The sequence below is a fragment of the Salvelinus fontinalis genome, chromosome 6 (genome assembly GCF_029448725.1).
Source record: "Salvelinus fontinalis isolate EN_2023a chromosome 6, ASM2944872v1, whole genome shotgun sequence".
NCBI classification, from domain to species: Eukaryota; Metazoa; Chordata; class Actinopteri; order Salmoniformes; family Salmonidae; genus Salvelinus; species Salvelinus fontinalis.
In genome coordinates, this window is record NC_074670.1 from 38,201,297 (window position 1) to 38,216,739 (window position 15,443).

The window sequence follows — 15,443 nt, forward strand, 5'->3', positions numbered from 1 at the left end:
CTCTGCTGCTTTTGTTGTACACTAGCTCCATCGCTGAGGCTCTTTATACTCCACATGGCCTGGCTTAGCCCAACCCAAAGATATGGCCTGGCCCAATCCATGAGCCAAGAACTCTGGAATCTCTAACCTCAGCACCACACTGGGCCAGACCTGCCACGACATTCAGACATCTGCCAGCAACCTGCGAGGATCTGAATAGGGGCTATGGAACAGAAAGGCAAATAGAACAGAGGCAGCACTAGCAGGGCCCATTAGGCAGTAGGCGCGTGCAGCAGCAGTCACTGATGTAATCTGCTCTGATGGGGCAGGGGGCTTTAATTGCACGCAGAGCACAGGGGGTGACCCGATGAGGTCAGGCTGGCTTCAGCGGGACAGGACAAGGGGCTGCCTGAGATTTGACATAAATTAGTACTTATTACTCTGGTCTGTTTTTTACATTAAATAAAGGATATGCAGAAAAAAATGGAATTAACTGCTTGAGAGAGAATGAGGGAAAATGAAGAAGCAGGGGGGTTTATCTGAAGTTCACGCTTGATGTGGCAGAAGGATGTGAATGGAGTAAACGGTAGTCTGGTCTGGCCAGGGAGTAGCTCCTACTACAACACCTATAAAACCACTCAGTCGGTCAGGGTGTCAGCAAATAGACATGGTCCTGACAAGATACTGCCTTCCTTGACCCTAAACCCTAATTGGCCACTAACAAACAAAAACCCCCAAACATATTCACAAGCATAGACAGCAAGTACATACAGTTGAAATCGGGAAGTTTACATACACCTTAGCCAAATATATTTAAACTCAGTTTTTCACAATTCCTGACATTTAATCCGAGTAAAAAATTCCCTGTCTTAGGTCAGTTAGGATCACCACTTTATTTTAAGAATGTGAAATGTCAGAATAATAGTAGAGAGAATTATTTCTTTCAGCTTTTATTTCTTTCATCGCATTCCCAGTGAGTCAGAATTTTACAAACACTCAATTAGTATTTGGTAGCATTGCCTTTAAATTGTTTAACTTGGGTCAAACGTAGCAGGTAGCCTTCCACAAGCTTCCCACAATAAGTTTTGTGAATTTTGGCCCAATCCTCCTGACAGAGCTGGTGTAACTGAGTCAGGTTTGTAGGCCTCCTTGCACGCACACGCTTTTTCAGTTCTGCCCACAAATTGTCTATAGGATTGAGGTCAGGGCTTTGTGATGGCCACTCCAATACCTTGACTTTGTTGTCCTTAAGCCATTTTGACACAACTTTGGAAGTATGCTTGGGGTCATTGTCCGTTTGGAAGAACCATTTGCGACCAAGCTTTAACTTCCTGACTGATATCTTGAGATGTTGCTTCAATATATCCACATAATTTTCCTCCTCACGATGGCATCAATTTTGTGAAGTGCACCAGTCCCTCCTGCAGCAAAGGACCCCCACAACATGATGTTGCCACCCTCTTGCTTCACGGTTGGGATGGTGTTCTTCGACTTGCAAGCCTCCCCCTTTTCCTCCAAACATAACGATGGTCATTATAGCCAAACAGTTCTATTTTTGTTTCATCAGACCAGATGACATTTCTCCAAAAAGTACCATCTTTGTCCCCATGTGCAGTTGCAAACCGTGGTCTGGCTTTTTTATAGCGGTTTTGGAGCAGTGGCTTCTTCCTTGCTGAGCGGCCTTTCAGGTTATAGCGGTATAGGACTCGTTTTACTGGATATAGATACTTTTGTACCCGTTTCCTCCAGCATCTTCACAAGGTCCTTTGCTCTTGTTCTGGGATTGATATGTACTTTTTGCACCAAAGTACGTTCATCTCTAGGAGACAGAACGCATCTCCTTCCTGAGCGGTATGACGGCTGCGTGGTCCCACGGTGTTTATACTTGCGTACTATTGTTTGTACAGATGAACGTGGTACCTTCAGGCGTTCGGAAATTGCTCCCAAGGATGAACCAGACTTGTGGAGGTCTACAATTTTTTTTCTGAGGTCTTGGCTGATTTCTTTTGATTTTCCCATGATGTCAATCAAAGAGGCACTGAGTTTGAAGGTAGGCCTTGAAATACATCCACAGGTACACCTCCAATTGACTCAAATGATGTCAATTAGCCTATCAGAAGATTCTAAAGCCATGACATCATTTTCTGAAATTTTCAAAGCTGTTTAAAGGCACAGTCAACTTAGTGTATGTAAACTTCTGACCCACTGGAATTGTGATACAATTAATTATAAGTGAAATAATATGTCTATACAACTGTTGGAAAAATTACTTGTGTCATGCACAAAGTAGATGTCCTAACTGACTTGCCAAAACTATAGTTTGTTAACAAGAAATTCGTGGAGTGGTTGAAAAACGAGTTTTCATAACTCCAAACTAAGTGTATGTAAACTTCCGACTTCAACTGTACATAGAGCATCAATATATGTGTTCCCTATTACAACCTATGCACCACTGAAGTCAGGCTTCTCGAATGAGCTACACTAGGCCAGCACTGTATATAGAAGATAGCAAACCTTCTGCTGGCCTGCGTACTATACTCATTATTTGCTTGAGCCACTGCCAAAGTTATAAAACTATCAAAGATGGTAACACTTTATTTTACAGTGTTATTTCTATAATAATTATTGTACATACAGTGTAGGTAATGAATACTCAATGTTATACTGTATTTATAGCAGTAAAACTATTCACAATAAAGGGACCATCTCACAGCTGTTTACAAAAAGTGGCGTAGTGTAGGCTTTGTTGTTGTTTGAACTGCAGATTGCCCCTTTAAGTACAGCAAAACAATGGGTATTGATTGACAAGGATAATCACATCGTAAAGTGTTACCTCAAATACAGTACATTGGACTCCTATCCTATACGCCTTATGCCTGATCTGACAAACAGCAACGTTGTAACATTGTGTGAGGGTGTCAACACTTTTACGAGAGATTCACAGAATTTTTGTTGGTAAGATTCTTTCCATTTAACTCGGAGCTTGCAGGCGTGTGGGACGTGGAGTAGTCTGCTCTGCATATCTCAGTGATGAGAACAGAAGCTAAGTATGCCCACAAGCGCAGTTCAACAACTAGTCAAACTATGACATCACTCATCCATAACATACTCGCTCCATTGCACAAGGGTGCACTGTGCCGGAGCCATATATAGAGAGATATACAGTGCCTTCAGAAAGTATTCACACCCCTGGTGAGGCCAATGGTGACTTTAAAACAGTTTAATGGCTGTGATAGGAGAAAACTAAGGATGGATCAACAACATTGTAGTTACTCCACAATACTAACCTAAATTACAGAGTGAAAAGAAGGAAGACTGTACAAAGTACAAGTATTACAAAATATAAAACATGCATCCTGTCTGCAATAAGGCACTAAAGTGAAACTCACTTTGTCCTGAATACAAAGTGTTATGTTTGGGGCAATTCCAACACAACACATCACTGAGTACCACTCTTCATATTTTCAAGCATGGTGGTGGCTGCATCATGTTATGGGTTATGGGATTTTTTTTAGGATAAAGAGAGACAGGCAAAATCCTAGAGGAAAGCCTTGTTCAGTCTGCTTTCCAACACACACTAGAATAAAAATTAACCTTTCAGCAAGACAATGAACTAAAACACAAGGCCAAATACACTGGAGTTGCTGACCAAGATCATATTGAATGTTCCCGTGTGGCCTAGTTACAGTTTTGACTTAAATCTGCTCGAAGATCTATGGCAAGACTCGAAAATTGCTGTCTAGCAATGATCAACAACCAACTTGACAGAGCTTGAAGAATTTAAAAAAGAATAATGTGCAAATATTGTACAATCCAGGTGTGCAAAGCACTTAGAGACTTAACCAGAAAGACTCATAGCTATAATCGCTGCCAAAGGTGATTCTAACATGCATTGACTCAGGGGTGTGAATACTTATGTAAAATTGGATATTTCTGTATTTCATTTTCAATACATTTGCTAAAATTCTAAAAACATGTTTTCACTTTGTTATTATGGCATATTATGTCTAGATGGGGGAGAAAAAAATAAATGTAATCAATTTTTAATTAAGGCTGTAACACAACAAAATGTTGAATAAGTCAACGGGTACTAATACTTTCTGAAGGCATTGTAAATTACTATAGCACTGCACGTCAAATTGTCCAAAAATATTTCTTACTTTCTGTTTTTGGCTACGTACCCTTTCATGAACAGGGTTCGGGTCAATGCCATTTATATTCAGGAAGTAAACTGAAATTCCTATTCCAATTTGCCTCAATGGATCTCTATGCGAAAAATTTGTATTTGTAATGACAATTTACCTACTGAAATGGTATTGGCCCCAACCTTGGTGATAGATTAGTTGAAGATGGCAACGCAATTAAATAGAGAATGCTGAGCCAGGAAAATTAAGGAGACACAGACATTGTTGCTTCTGAAGCAATTCTAAATGATCTGCCTCTCATTATTGGCCTGGATTGTGTTTATGGTGCATGAAGTTGGATAGTTGGATGAAGTGGAGAACCACTAGGCGAAAAGATGCCCACGGCTATGTATTTGTGTACAAGGACTGATGAATTTGGCAGCAAACTTGACACATCTGTCATTGATGACAAAGGAACTAGTGAATGCCTTCTGGAGGTTATATGGCAAATTCACATGGAGAGGTATTGGTTATTTGAAGTGGTTATTACATACAGTATATCCCCCCTAGTGCACCAGCTTTCTACATGGTAGGGATTAAGTTTCCAATACCTTTGTCATAACAGACAAATATCCTAATTTAATTCAGTTAAATAGCATTTTATATGGTCATGTCTGTTATTTAATGAGAACCTGTATTTCCCTAGTAAATAATGTTCTTTGCACCTTGTTATAGATTTTGCCTAGTTTCCATTGCTCGGTCCTCAGAAAACCTTTTTGACAATAAAAAGACACCGGTAAATCAATGTGTTTATTTAATTTCATACAAAGCTAAATAAAATAGTTTATTTGATCAGTATATGCAGCACCAACCTACCTAACTATCTATATCATATCCAATAAATTAGCCTTCAACGCATGTTGTATTCACCAATGCTCATATTTACATCACAGGAGAGACCTGGGCGACGTGGAGTAGGCAAACATTATGGAACGTTGCAGATAGAAATGTCACGAATTGATGCAATTCAATATTTTCCATGTCAATCAAGTTTTTACAACAGCAGTTGTCACACAGTGCTTTACCAGTTACCTGCCTAAATCCCAAAGAGCAAGCAAAGCAGAAGCGAATCACAGTGGCCAAGACTCCCTAGACAGAAAAAACCTAGAGAAAAATCCAGCTCAGAGGGTTGGCCCATCCTCTTCTGGCTGTACTGGGTGGAGATTTATAGCAAAGGCATTTAAGACCTGATTGTTTTTCAGTTCATAGTGTTTGTCAGACTGATGGATAAACAGACAGAGAATCATGTCTATTCTACACAATATATTTCTATCTGCACGTGTCACAATGTTGTGCACTGCTGAACGCAGCGCAGATACAATCTGAAGCCAAAACATATCGCCAGATTACCATATCAGCTACCTACAGTACCCTGCACAAAGTACAACGTTAACAGTGACATACTCCACCAATAGAAACACTAATTTGGAGTTGATTATTAACTTTATACAACAGGTGGGTCTAATCCTGGATTCTGATCGGTTAAAACTGCGTTCCAGCCGGTGTCTATTCCACAAGTTACCAGCGGCTAAATCTATGACGTTGAAAAGCCTATTTACTCTGTTCCATATGACTGTGCAATCCACTGTCTCATCAGCCCAGCCACACAATTTATACACTAGATCTACACTGTAAAAAGCATCTAGACATTATCTCCCATTTCTTTTAGACTAACAATTGGTTTTGGAGATTTTTATTAACCTTGCGGTCTCTCCAACATTTGCAACATTGTTTCAATATTGAAATTCGATCTCCAGCTATCCCAAAGTAATGAACGTGTCGGGAGTAAGGACGAAACAAAGGCTGGCCGCTTTTCTCAGCCAGTCGAAATCATGAATCAGCATAATTTTTATGGATATATACAAAGAAATGTCAATAGAAAAAAACAAAATGGAGCTGGTTTGCTGTCATTGCAGCTTCAGTTTGAAGTGAATGTTAGTTGGCTAACGTTTCACAGCTATCTCTTCTGAATAGTGGCCTGGCGAGAGAGCAAATACATTACATGACCAAAAGTATGTGGACACCAATACGGAGTTGGTCCCCCCTTTGCTGCTATAACAGCATCCACTCTTCTTGAAAGGCTTTCCACTAGATGTGGGAACATTGCTGCGGGGACTTGCTTCCATTCAGCCACAAGACTATTCGTGAGGTCGGGCACTGATGTTGGGCGATTAGGCCTGGCTCGCAGTCGGCGTTCCAATTCATCCTAAAGGTGTTTGATGGGTTGAGGTCAGGGCTCTGTGCAGGCCAGCCAAGTTGTTCCACACCGATCTTGACAAACCATTTCTGAATGGACCTCGCTTTGTGCACGGGGGCATTGTCATGCTGAAACAGGAAAGGCCCTTCCCCAAACTGTTGCCACAAAATTGGAAGCACAGAATTGTCTAGAATGTCACTGTATGCTGTAGCGTTAAGACTTCCCTTCACTGGAACTAATGGGCTTAGCCCAAACTATGAAAAACAGCCCCAGACCATTATTCCTCCTTCAAACTTTACAGTTGGCACAATGCATTCGAGCAGGTAGCGTTGTCCTGGCATTCGCCCAACCCAGATTCGTCTGTCAGACTGCCAGATGGTGAAGCGTGATTCATCACTCCAGAGAACGTGTTTACACCACTCCATACGAAGCATGGCATTGCGCATGGCGATCTTATTCTTGTGTGCAGCTGCTCAGCCATGGAAACCCATTTCATGAAGCTCCCAAATCAAATCAAATTATATTTGTCACATACACATGGTTAGCAGATGTTGATGCGAGTGTAGCGAAATGCTTGTGCTTCTAGTTCCGACCATGCAGTAATATCTAACAAGTAATCTAACCTAACAATTTTACAACAACTACCTTATACACACAAGTGTAAAGGAATGAATAAGAATATGTACATAAAAATATATGAATGAGCGATGGCTGAACGACATAGGATGCAGTAGATGGTATAGAGGACAGTATATACATATGAGATGAGTAATGTAGGGTATGTAAACATTATATAAAGTGCCATTGTTTAAAGTGGCTAGTGATACATTTATTACATCAATTTTTTTCATTATTAAAGTGGCTAGAGATGAGTCAGTATGTTGGCAGCAGCCACTCAATGTAATGTGATGGCTGTTTAACAGTCTGATGGCCTTGAGATGGCCTTGAGATAGAAGCTGGTTTTCAGTCTCTCGGTCCCCGCTTTGATGCACCTGTACTGACCTCGCCTTCTGGATGATAACGGGGTGAACAGGCAGTGGCTCGGGTGGTTGTTGTCCTTGATGATCTTTTTGGCCTTCCTGTGACATCGGGTGGTGTAGATGTCTTGAAGGGCAGGTAGTTTGCCCAACGAACAGTTCTTGTGCTGACGTTGCTTCCAGAGGTAGTTTGAAACTCAGTAGTGAGTGTTGCAACTGAGGACAGACGATTTTTACGTGCTACGTGCTTCAGCACACGTCAGTCCCGTTCTGTGAGCTTGTGTGGCCTACCACTTCGTGGGTGAACCGTTGTTGCTCCTAGACGTTTCCACTTCACAACAGTTGACTGGGGCAGCTCTAGCAGCGCAGAACTTGTACGAACTGACTGGTTGGAAAGGTGGCATCCTATGACGGTGCCATGTTGAAAGTCACTGAGCTCTTCAGCGGTCATGGCAACGGAACATTTAGAATGAACGTCCATAGACAAAAGGACTTAACGACTGGGTCGATACTCTGGCAATCGAACCGAAAGAACGAACGACCAGCCGACTTGGGTAGTAACCCTAGATTTGTGTCGGGACTATATCTCGTGGAATAATTAAATAGTATGAATAAATTCATCAAAATAATGTTTAATGAAAATATGTCAATCATTATTTGAATATGTTGGTAATCCGTTGTATACAAATGATAATGCCCTCGAAGCCGGTGTTTGGAGGATATATTAGCATGGTTTGCTAATAATACCTGTGGCAATATATCCTCCAAACACCGGCATCTCTGGCATTATCAGTTAATTAAAATATTATACAACTTATCAGTTTTATTTGAGAATCTATGTTAAGGAATATATACTGTATATAATGCTACATGTCACAGCAAATTCTCCAGTGTTAAATAAACTCTGACAGTGCTAAATTCAACAATGTGCCAGTGTCGATACGGGTCCACACTTTTTAGTGTTAAATTAACACTGTGCTTAGTGCTGACGCTTTTATACGTATCTGTCAGTGTTAGGGAATACAATAACACCTCATATAATATTTTTAACAGTAGGAAGTGTATTTAGTTTACACCAATGGTGTTTTGCAATAACACTTCATATAGTATTTTTAACCATTACACGAAGAGATCCATATCGACAGGACATTACAATAATATGTACTTTATATTACATGCTCTTTCGTAAGCATTTATTTAGAATTGGCAGTAGACATGCGTAAACTTTAATTAACATAACCACAGACCACTTAAAATAGTATAACACTTCCACTCACGGGTTGCAAAAAATAATTTATTGAAAGCCACACCCCAACTAATCCACGCCTACAATATAATTTCCCAGTGTGGCTTGTATTTTGAAATTAATTGTAGAGTTACCACCCATGACTGGATTTGTTAGTGGTTGTTGAATTTGTTCATTTTCAAGACATGGTTGTTGAAATCATTCATTTTCAGTCCTGTGCACTTCACCAAGTGAATTCCTACTGTCAGGGGAATGTTATCATTAAAATTGAATTGTTTATGAAAATACATTACATAATGCCTTACTTTTATGGCCAAGTTTTACACAAACATAGTGGGGTTAGGAACCTCCTGGTTTACAGGCCACACCAGGCCTGCAAGTCTCATTATCCTGGCTTACAAAGTGATGAGTAATTCCTATTCGAATTTAGCCAGAGTTAGGACATCCAACAGCTGGAATTTTTATTCACCCATTTTTATTCACCCGCAACCTGCATTCAGAATGACTGTCAGGGATAGGAGCATTAATAAAAGGAGACTGCCTATACCATTTAAACTGGAACAACCATTTCAGTAACAGGTGCAATAAATCAAACTGATTAGATTAGTTTAGTTTATTTATCTTTGTGTAGCATAAGATTTTGAAATTAATCAATGTACATGCAAAAACACTGACATTAAAAACAATCCAGTAGAGAATGCTGGGAAAAATGATAATGATGGGAGTGAATTTGATGGTAATGTTTTACTCTCCACAGAGTAAAACTGACACAATCACACTTGAAACTGGTTATTAACACCAACAATGGGTTTATTTTAAACCACAGATTCAATTTCACTCTTGAACCAACAGGTAACTGTGGTCAATTTGCTGTGTACTTTCCCTCTTTAATGATATAAAGCAAGTTGGCTATTTATGGATTACCTTCCATAATAATCTGAAATGTCAGAAAATAGCTCAATCAATTGATTAAATAAAACCTTAAAACTTATCTGCTATGATTAAGCAAAATGACGTCCAAGAACGGCACAATTCTTGAGCCTCCCGGAGAATCAGCTTTCCTGTTCACATTTTGCCCAATCTTGCCACCCCCCTGCATAGAGTTGTACGCTAGAAGAGATAAAAGGGTTGAGAATAAGTGAGTATTTAATGTTTTAAATAACAGTCCCTGTTTTTCATAACTACAGCATAATAAGTAAATATTTCCTTGTAATTGATCAGATGTGTTGGTACTGTATGTGGCACTTCCCCATGGTGCTGAGCATGCTGGGTAAAGCACTGATTAGTAAGGAAGTGAGATAAAACAAGGAGTTCCCTAAATGGGCCTTAAACAAAATGAAGTCAAGCTGAATTGTATTTTCTACAGCATGAAAAAGCCTGACATGAGGAAATCTCTAAAGTGAGAAGTTATTTCGAGCCTATGCATTTTGTCAATATGATATAGGCTTGCAATGTATAGTATGGTACTACTAGTAGTGTGTGGATAATGCAGACTCTCACTCTTTATATTCTAGAGAGACGGCTTGGTCTAGGGCTTTTTGGCTCCTGATCCCAGCCAGGCAGGAAAAGACAATGAGGTCTGTCGGCTGGGGCATGTCTCCACCATACTTCTCCTTGAACTCCTCAGGGTTCAGCTGGAGGGCAATGTTCACAGGTCCCACTGAAATGGAAAAGAACAGTATACAACAGAATTGCGGCATAAAGAGTAGACTTTTTTACACAATTGTGTCCTATGTTTAGAATTTCTATCTGCAAATCTTATCAGTTGCCTATGTCCCTAACAGTGTCCTAGGAATGTCAAAGAGTTTGGTGGAAGTCCACGAGAGCTACTAGAAGTTGTCATAACGTGTTCGTTTGCATTGAAATGCATTTGTTTTTGTTCCAGAAAATCATATTGTAAAAGAAAAAGAAGAGCCGCACAAAGATGCAATAATTTAATAACCAACGTTTTGACAGCCAAGCGGCCTTCATTAGGATAACACTGCGGATCACTAGTTTATATATACTGAACAAAAATATAAACACAACATGCAACAATTTCAATGATTTTACTGCATTACAGTTCATATAAGGAAAATCAATCAATTGAAATACATTCATTAGGCCCTAATCTATGGATTTCACATGACTGGGCAGTGGCGCAGCCATGGTGGGCCCGGGAGGACATAGGCCCACCCACTTGGGAGCCAGGCCCAGCCGATCAGTTTTTCCCCACAAAAGAGCTTTCTTACAGACAGAAATACTCCTCGGTTTCATTCGCTGTCTGGGTGGCTGGTCTCAGATGATCCTGCAGGTGAAGAAGCCGGATGTGGAGGTCCTGGGATTGTTTGGTTTCTATGTGGTCTGTGGTTGTCAGGCCGGTTGGACTTACTGACAAATTCTCTAAAACAACAGACACGGCTAATGGTAGAGAAATGAACATTAAATTCTCTGACAACAGCTCTGGTGGACATTCCTGCAGTCAGCATGCCAAATGCACACTCCCTTAAAATGTATACATCTGTGGCATTGTGTGTGACAAAACTGCACATTTATGAGTGGCCTTTTACTGCCTCCATCACAAAGTGTACATGTATACTGTAGTTTGAAAGGACACACACAGGTGTCTGTAATCGTCGCCGGTTGTAGCTTGACTTCATTGGTGGATTTACAGATATAAATAGAACATATAGCAAAGCATGAATGATTGCATATGATCATAAGCAAACAGGAAAACGTTCATCCAGAGGCAGCGCTCCTAGTGGCCGGGGACTTAAATGCAGGGAAACTTAAATCAGATTTACCTAATTTCTATCAACATGTTAAATGTGCAATCAGAGGGAAAACAATTCTAGACCACCTTTACTCCACACACAGAGATGCGTACAAAGCTCTTCCTCGCCCTCCCTTTGGCAAATCTGACTATAACTATCCTCTTGATTCCTGCTTACAAGCAAAAAATTAAGCAGGAAGCACCAGTGACTCGGTCTATAAAAAAGTGGTCAGGTGAAGCAAATGCTAAGCTACAGGACTGCTTTGCTTTGCTGCACAGACTGGAATATGTTCCGGGATTCTTCTGATGGCATTGAGGAGTACACCACATCAGTCACTGGCTTTATCAAATAGTGCTCCGAGGACGTCATCCCCACAGTGACTATACATACATACCCCAACCAGAAGCCATGGATTACAGGCAACATTCACACTGAGCTAAAGGGTAGAGCTGCCTCTTTCAAGGAGCGGAACTCTAACCCGGAAGCTTATAAGAAATCCCAATATGCCCTCCGACGAACCATCAAACAGGCAAAGCGTCAATACAGGACTAACATCGAATCGTATTAAACCGGCTCTGACGCTGGTCGGATTTGGTAGGGCTTGCAAACCATTACAGACTACAAAGGGAAGCACAGCCAAGAGCTGCCCAGTGACACAAGCCTACCAGACAAGCTAAATAACTTCTATGCTCACCTCGAGACAAGTAACACTGAAACATGCGTGAGAACATCAGCTGTTCCGGACGACAGTGTGATCACGCTCTCCGCAGCCGACGTAAGTAAGACCTTTAAACAGGTCAACAATCACAAGGCCACAGGGCCAGACGGATTACCAGGACGTGTACCGCGAGCATACGCTGACCAACTGGCAAGTGTCTTCACTGACATTTTCAACCTCTCCCTGTCTGAGTCTGTAATACCAACATGTTTCAAGCAGACCATCATAGTCCTTGTGCCCAAGAACACGAAGGTAACCTGCCTAAATGACTACCGACCTGTAGCACTCTTGTCTGTAGCCATGAAATGCTTTGAAAGGCTGGTCATGGCTCACTTCAACACTATTATCCCAGAAACCCTAGACCCACTCCAATTAGCATACCGCACCAACAGATCCACAGATGATGCAACCTCTATTGCACTCCACACCCCCCTTTACCACCTGGACAAAAGGAACACCTATGTGAGAATGCTATTCATTGACTACAGCTCAGCGTTCAACAACATAGTGCCCTCAAAGCTCATCACTAAGCTAAGGACCCTGGGACTAAACACCTCCCTCTGCAACTGGATCCTGGACTTCCTGACGGGCCGCCCCCAGGTGGTAAGGGTAGGGAACAACACATCCACCACGCTGATCCTCAACACAGGGGCCCTTCAGGGGTGCGTACTCAGTCCCCTCCTGTACTCCCTGTCCACTCATGACTGCACGGCCAGGCACGGCTCCAACACCATCATTAAGTTTGCTGATGACACAACAGTGCTAGGACTGATCACCGACAAAGATGAAACAGCCTATAGGGAGGTCAGAGACCTGACCGTGTGGTGCAAGGACAACAACCTCTCCCTCAACGTGACCAAAACCAAAGAGATGATTGTGGACTACAGGAAAAGGAGGACCGAGCAGGCCCCCATTCTCATCGACGGGGCTGTAGTGGAGCAGATTGAGGGCTTCAAGTTCCTTGGCGTCCACATCACCAACAAACTAACATGGCACCAAGACAGTCGTGAAGAGGGCACAACAAAACCTATTCCCCTCAGGAGACTGAAAATATTTGGCATGGGTCCTAAGATCCTGGAAAGGACAATTGAGAGCATCCTGACAGGTTGCATCACTGCCTGGTATGGAAACTGCTTGGCCTCCGACGACAAGGAACTACAGAGGGTAGTGCGTACAGCCCAGTACATCACCGGGGCCAAGCTTCCTGCCATCCAGGACCTCTATACCAGGCAGTGTCAGACGAAGGCCCTAAAAATTGTAAAGACTCCAGCCACCCTAGTCATAGACTGTTCTCTCTGCTACCACACAGCCAGCGGTACCGGAGTGCCAAGTCTAGTTCCAAGAGGCTTCTAAATGGCTTCTACCCCCAATCCACAAGACTCCTGAAGAGCTAATCAAACTGCTGCTACTCTTATTATCAATGCATAGTCACTTTCAGAACTCTACCTACATGTACATATTACCTCAATTACCTCGGCACCGGTGTCCCCGCACATTGACTATGTACAGGTACACCCTGTATATAGCCCCGCTATTGTTATATAATGCTGAGGTTTCATTATTTGTTATTCATACCTCTTACCTTTTTTTGAGGGGATTTTTATAAAACTGCATTGTTGGTTAAGAGCTTGTAAGTAAGCATTTCACTAAGGTCTACACCTGTTGTATTCAGCACATGTGACAAATAACATTTGATTTAAGATGGAATTTGGCTACATTGGCCTACAAACATTATTTATAAAGACTAGCAAAAACACACGAATAACAAGAATGGCTTCAGATCAAACTCTACGTCATATTGTACCATGTTGCAGCACATTTTACAATATGCAGATTTGTTCTTTAGAGGTTGAAGTCATGAGACAGGTCCTAATGAAAAAGATAACTCACGAGGTACGTTGATTGACCTCGGGATGTTTCCGTATTCTCGGAGTTCCCACGGCTCCCGGACAACTATTACTACACTTGTTCGGGTTGCGAGTAGTTTCTTTAATGTTTCGTAAGAGACATCAGTTTCTGGCATTTGGGATAAGCTGAAACTAGGTAACACGTACTCTTTGTGGGTGGCACGGATATCTGAATGATATAAAACACCGATTGTTGACTAGTGAGCAAAAATAAGCATTTTTAATTAGTTTTATAGTGTAAAAGAGTCAGTACAAAAGTTTAAAATTAAGCCTCTCATTTTCAACTTCGCTAATTACACAGCCTTAAGACTAGTTATTCATTTCAACACATGCCAAGCAGACTACATGATGCACATCGGGAGTGAGTACCCAATGTGTTTGACAGTGCTCTTCTTGAGGCTGGAATCGCTGCAGCAAGCTTTCTGAGCCATGTCAATATTTACACATGTAACTAAATCAAAGGTTTCAAAACGGCACTACTGTATTTTTATGCGTGTTCACTGCTCCAGCACGGTCGTTTTCTTCTTCTTTGGGTTTAATGACGAACTACACCACCAACTGGACGGGGGTAAAACATTTACAAAATAAAATTCAACCCCTCCTGTCTCAGCCTCCAGTATTTATGCTGCAGTAGTTTATGTGTCGGGGGGCTATGGTCAGTCTGTTATATCTGGAGTATTTCTTCTGTCTTATCTGGTGTCCTGTGTGAATTTAAGTATGCTCTCTCTAATTCTCTCTCTCTTTCTCTCTCTCGGAGGACCTGAGCCCTATGACCATGCCTCAGGACTACCTGGCCTGATGACTCATTGCTGTCCCCAGTCCACCTGGATGTGCTGCTGCTCCAGTTTCAACTGTTCTGCCTGGGGATATGGAACCCTGACCTGTTCACCAGACTACCTGCTACCTGTCCCAGACCTGCTGTTTTCAACTCTCTAGAGACAGCAGGAGCGGTAGAGATACTCTGAATGATCGGCTATGAAAAGCCAACTGACATTTACTCCTGAGGTGCTGACCTGTTGCACCCTCGACAACCACTGTGATTATTATTATTTCACCCTGCTGGTCATATTTGAACATCTTGGCCATGTTCTGTTATAATCTCCACCTGGCACAGCCAGAAGAGGACTGACCACCCCTCATAGCCTGGTTCCTCTCTAGTTTTCTTCCTAGGTTCTGGTATTTCTATGGAGTTTTTCCTAGCCACCGTGCTTCTACGCCTGCATTGCTTGCTGTTTGGGGTTTTAGACTGGGTTTCTGTACAGCACTTTGAGATATCAGCTGATGTAAGAAGGGCTTTATAAATTTGATTTGAACTCCATGCGGGAAGCAAAGATTTACATAAATCCACACGCACTTGGATTTAAGAAAGGAACAATCATATATACATTCCCGTCCCTTCAGTCCTTGTGTTATGGCGTGTACTGGAGGCGAAGTCAGGTGCAGGAGAGCAGAGTATAGTTAACAGGCGCACATTTTTTTTCC

General features: G+C 41.8%; 1 protein-coding gene across 1 annotated transcript; it reads right to left on the reverse strand.

The window, feature by feature from the left end:
- Nucleotides 1-9,635: 9,635 nt before the first annotated feature.
- LOC129858607 (thiosulfate sulfurtransferase/rhodanese-like domain-containing protein 3) lies at nt 9,636-15,047 on the reverse strand. Its single transcript, XM_055927927.1, has 5 exons — nt 15,017-15,047; nt 14,307-14,369; nt 13,945-14,130; nt 10,084-10,243; nt 9,636-9,693 (listed from the first exon to the last, which is right to left on the reverse strand). The coding sequence occupies exons 1-5, from the start codon at nt 15,045-15,047 to the stop codon at nt 9,636-9,638; spliced, it is 498 nt and encodes a 165-aa protein (XP_055783902.1).
- Nucleotides 15,048-15,443: the final 396 nt, after the last annotated feature.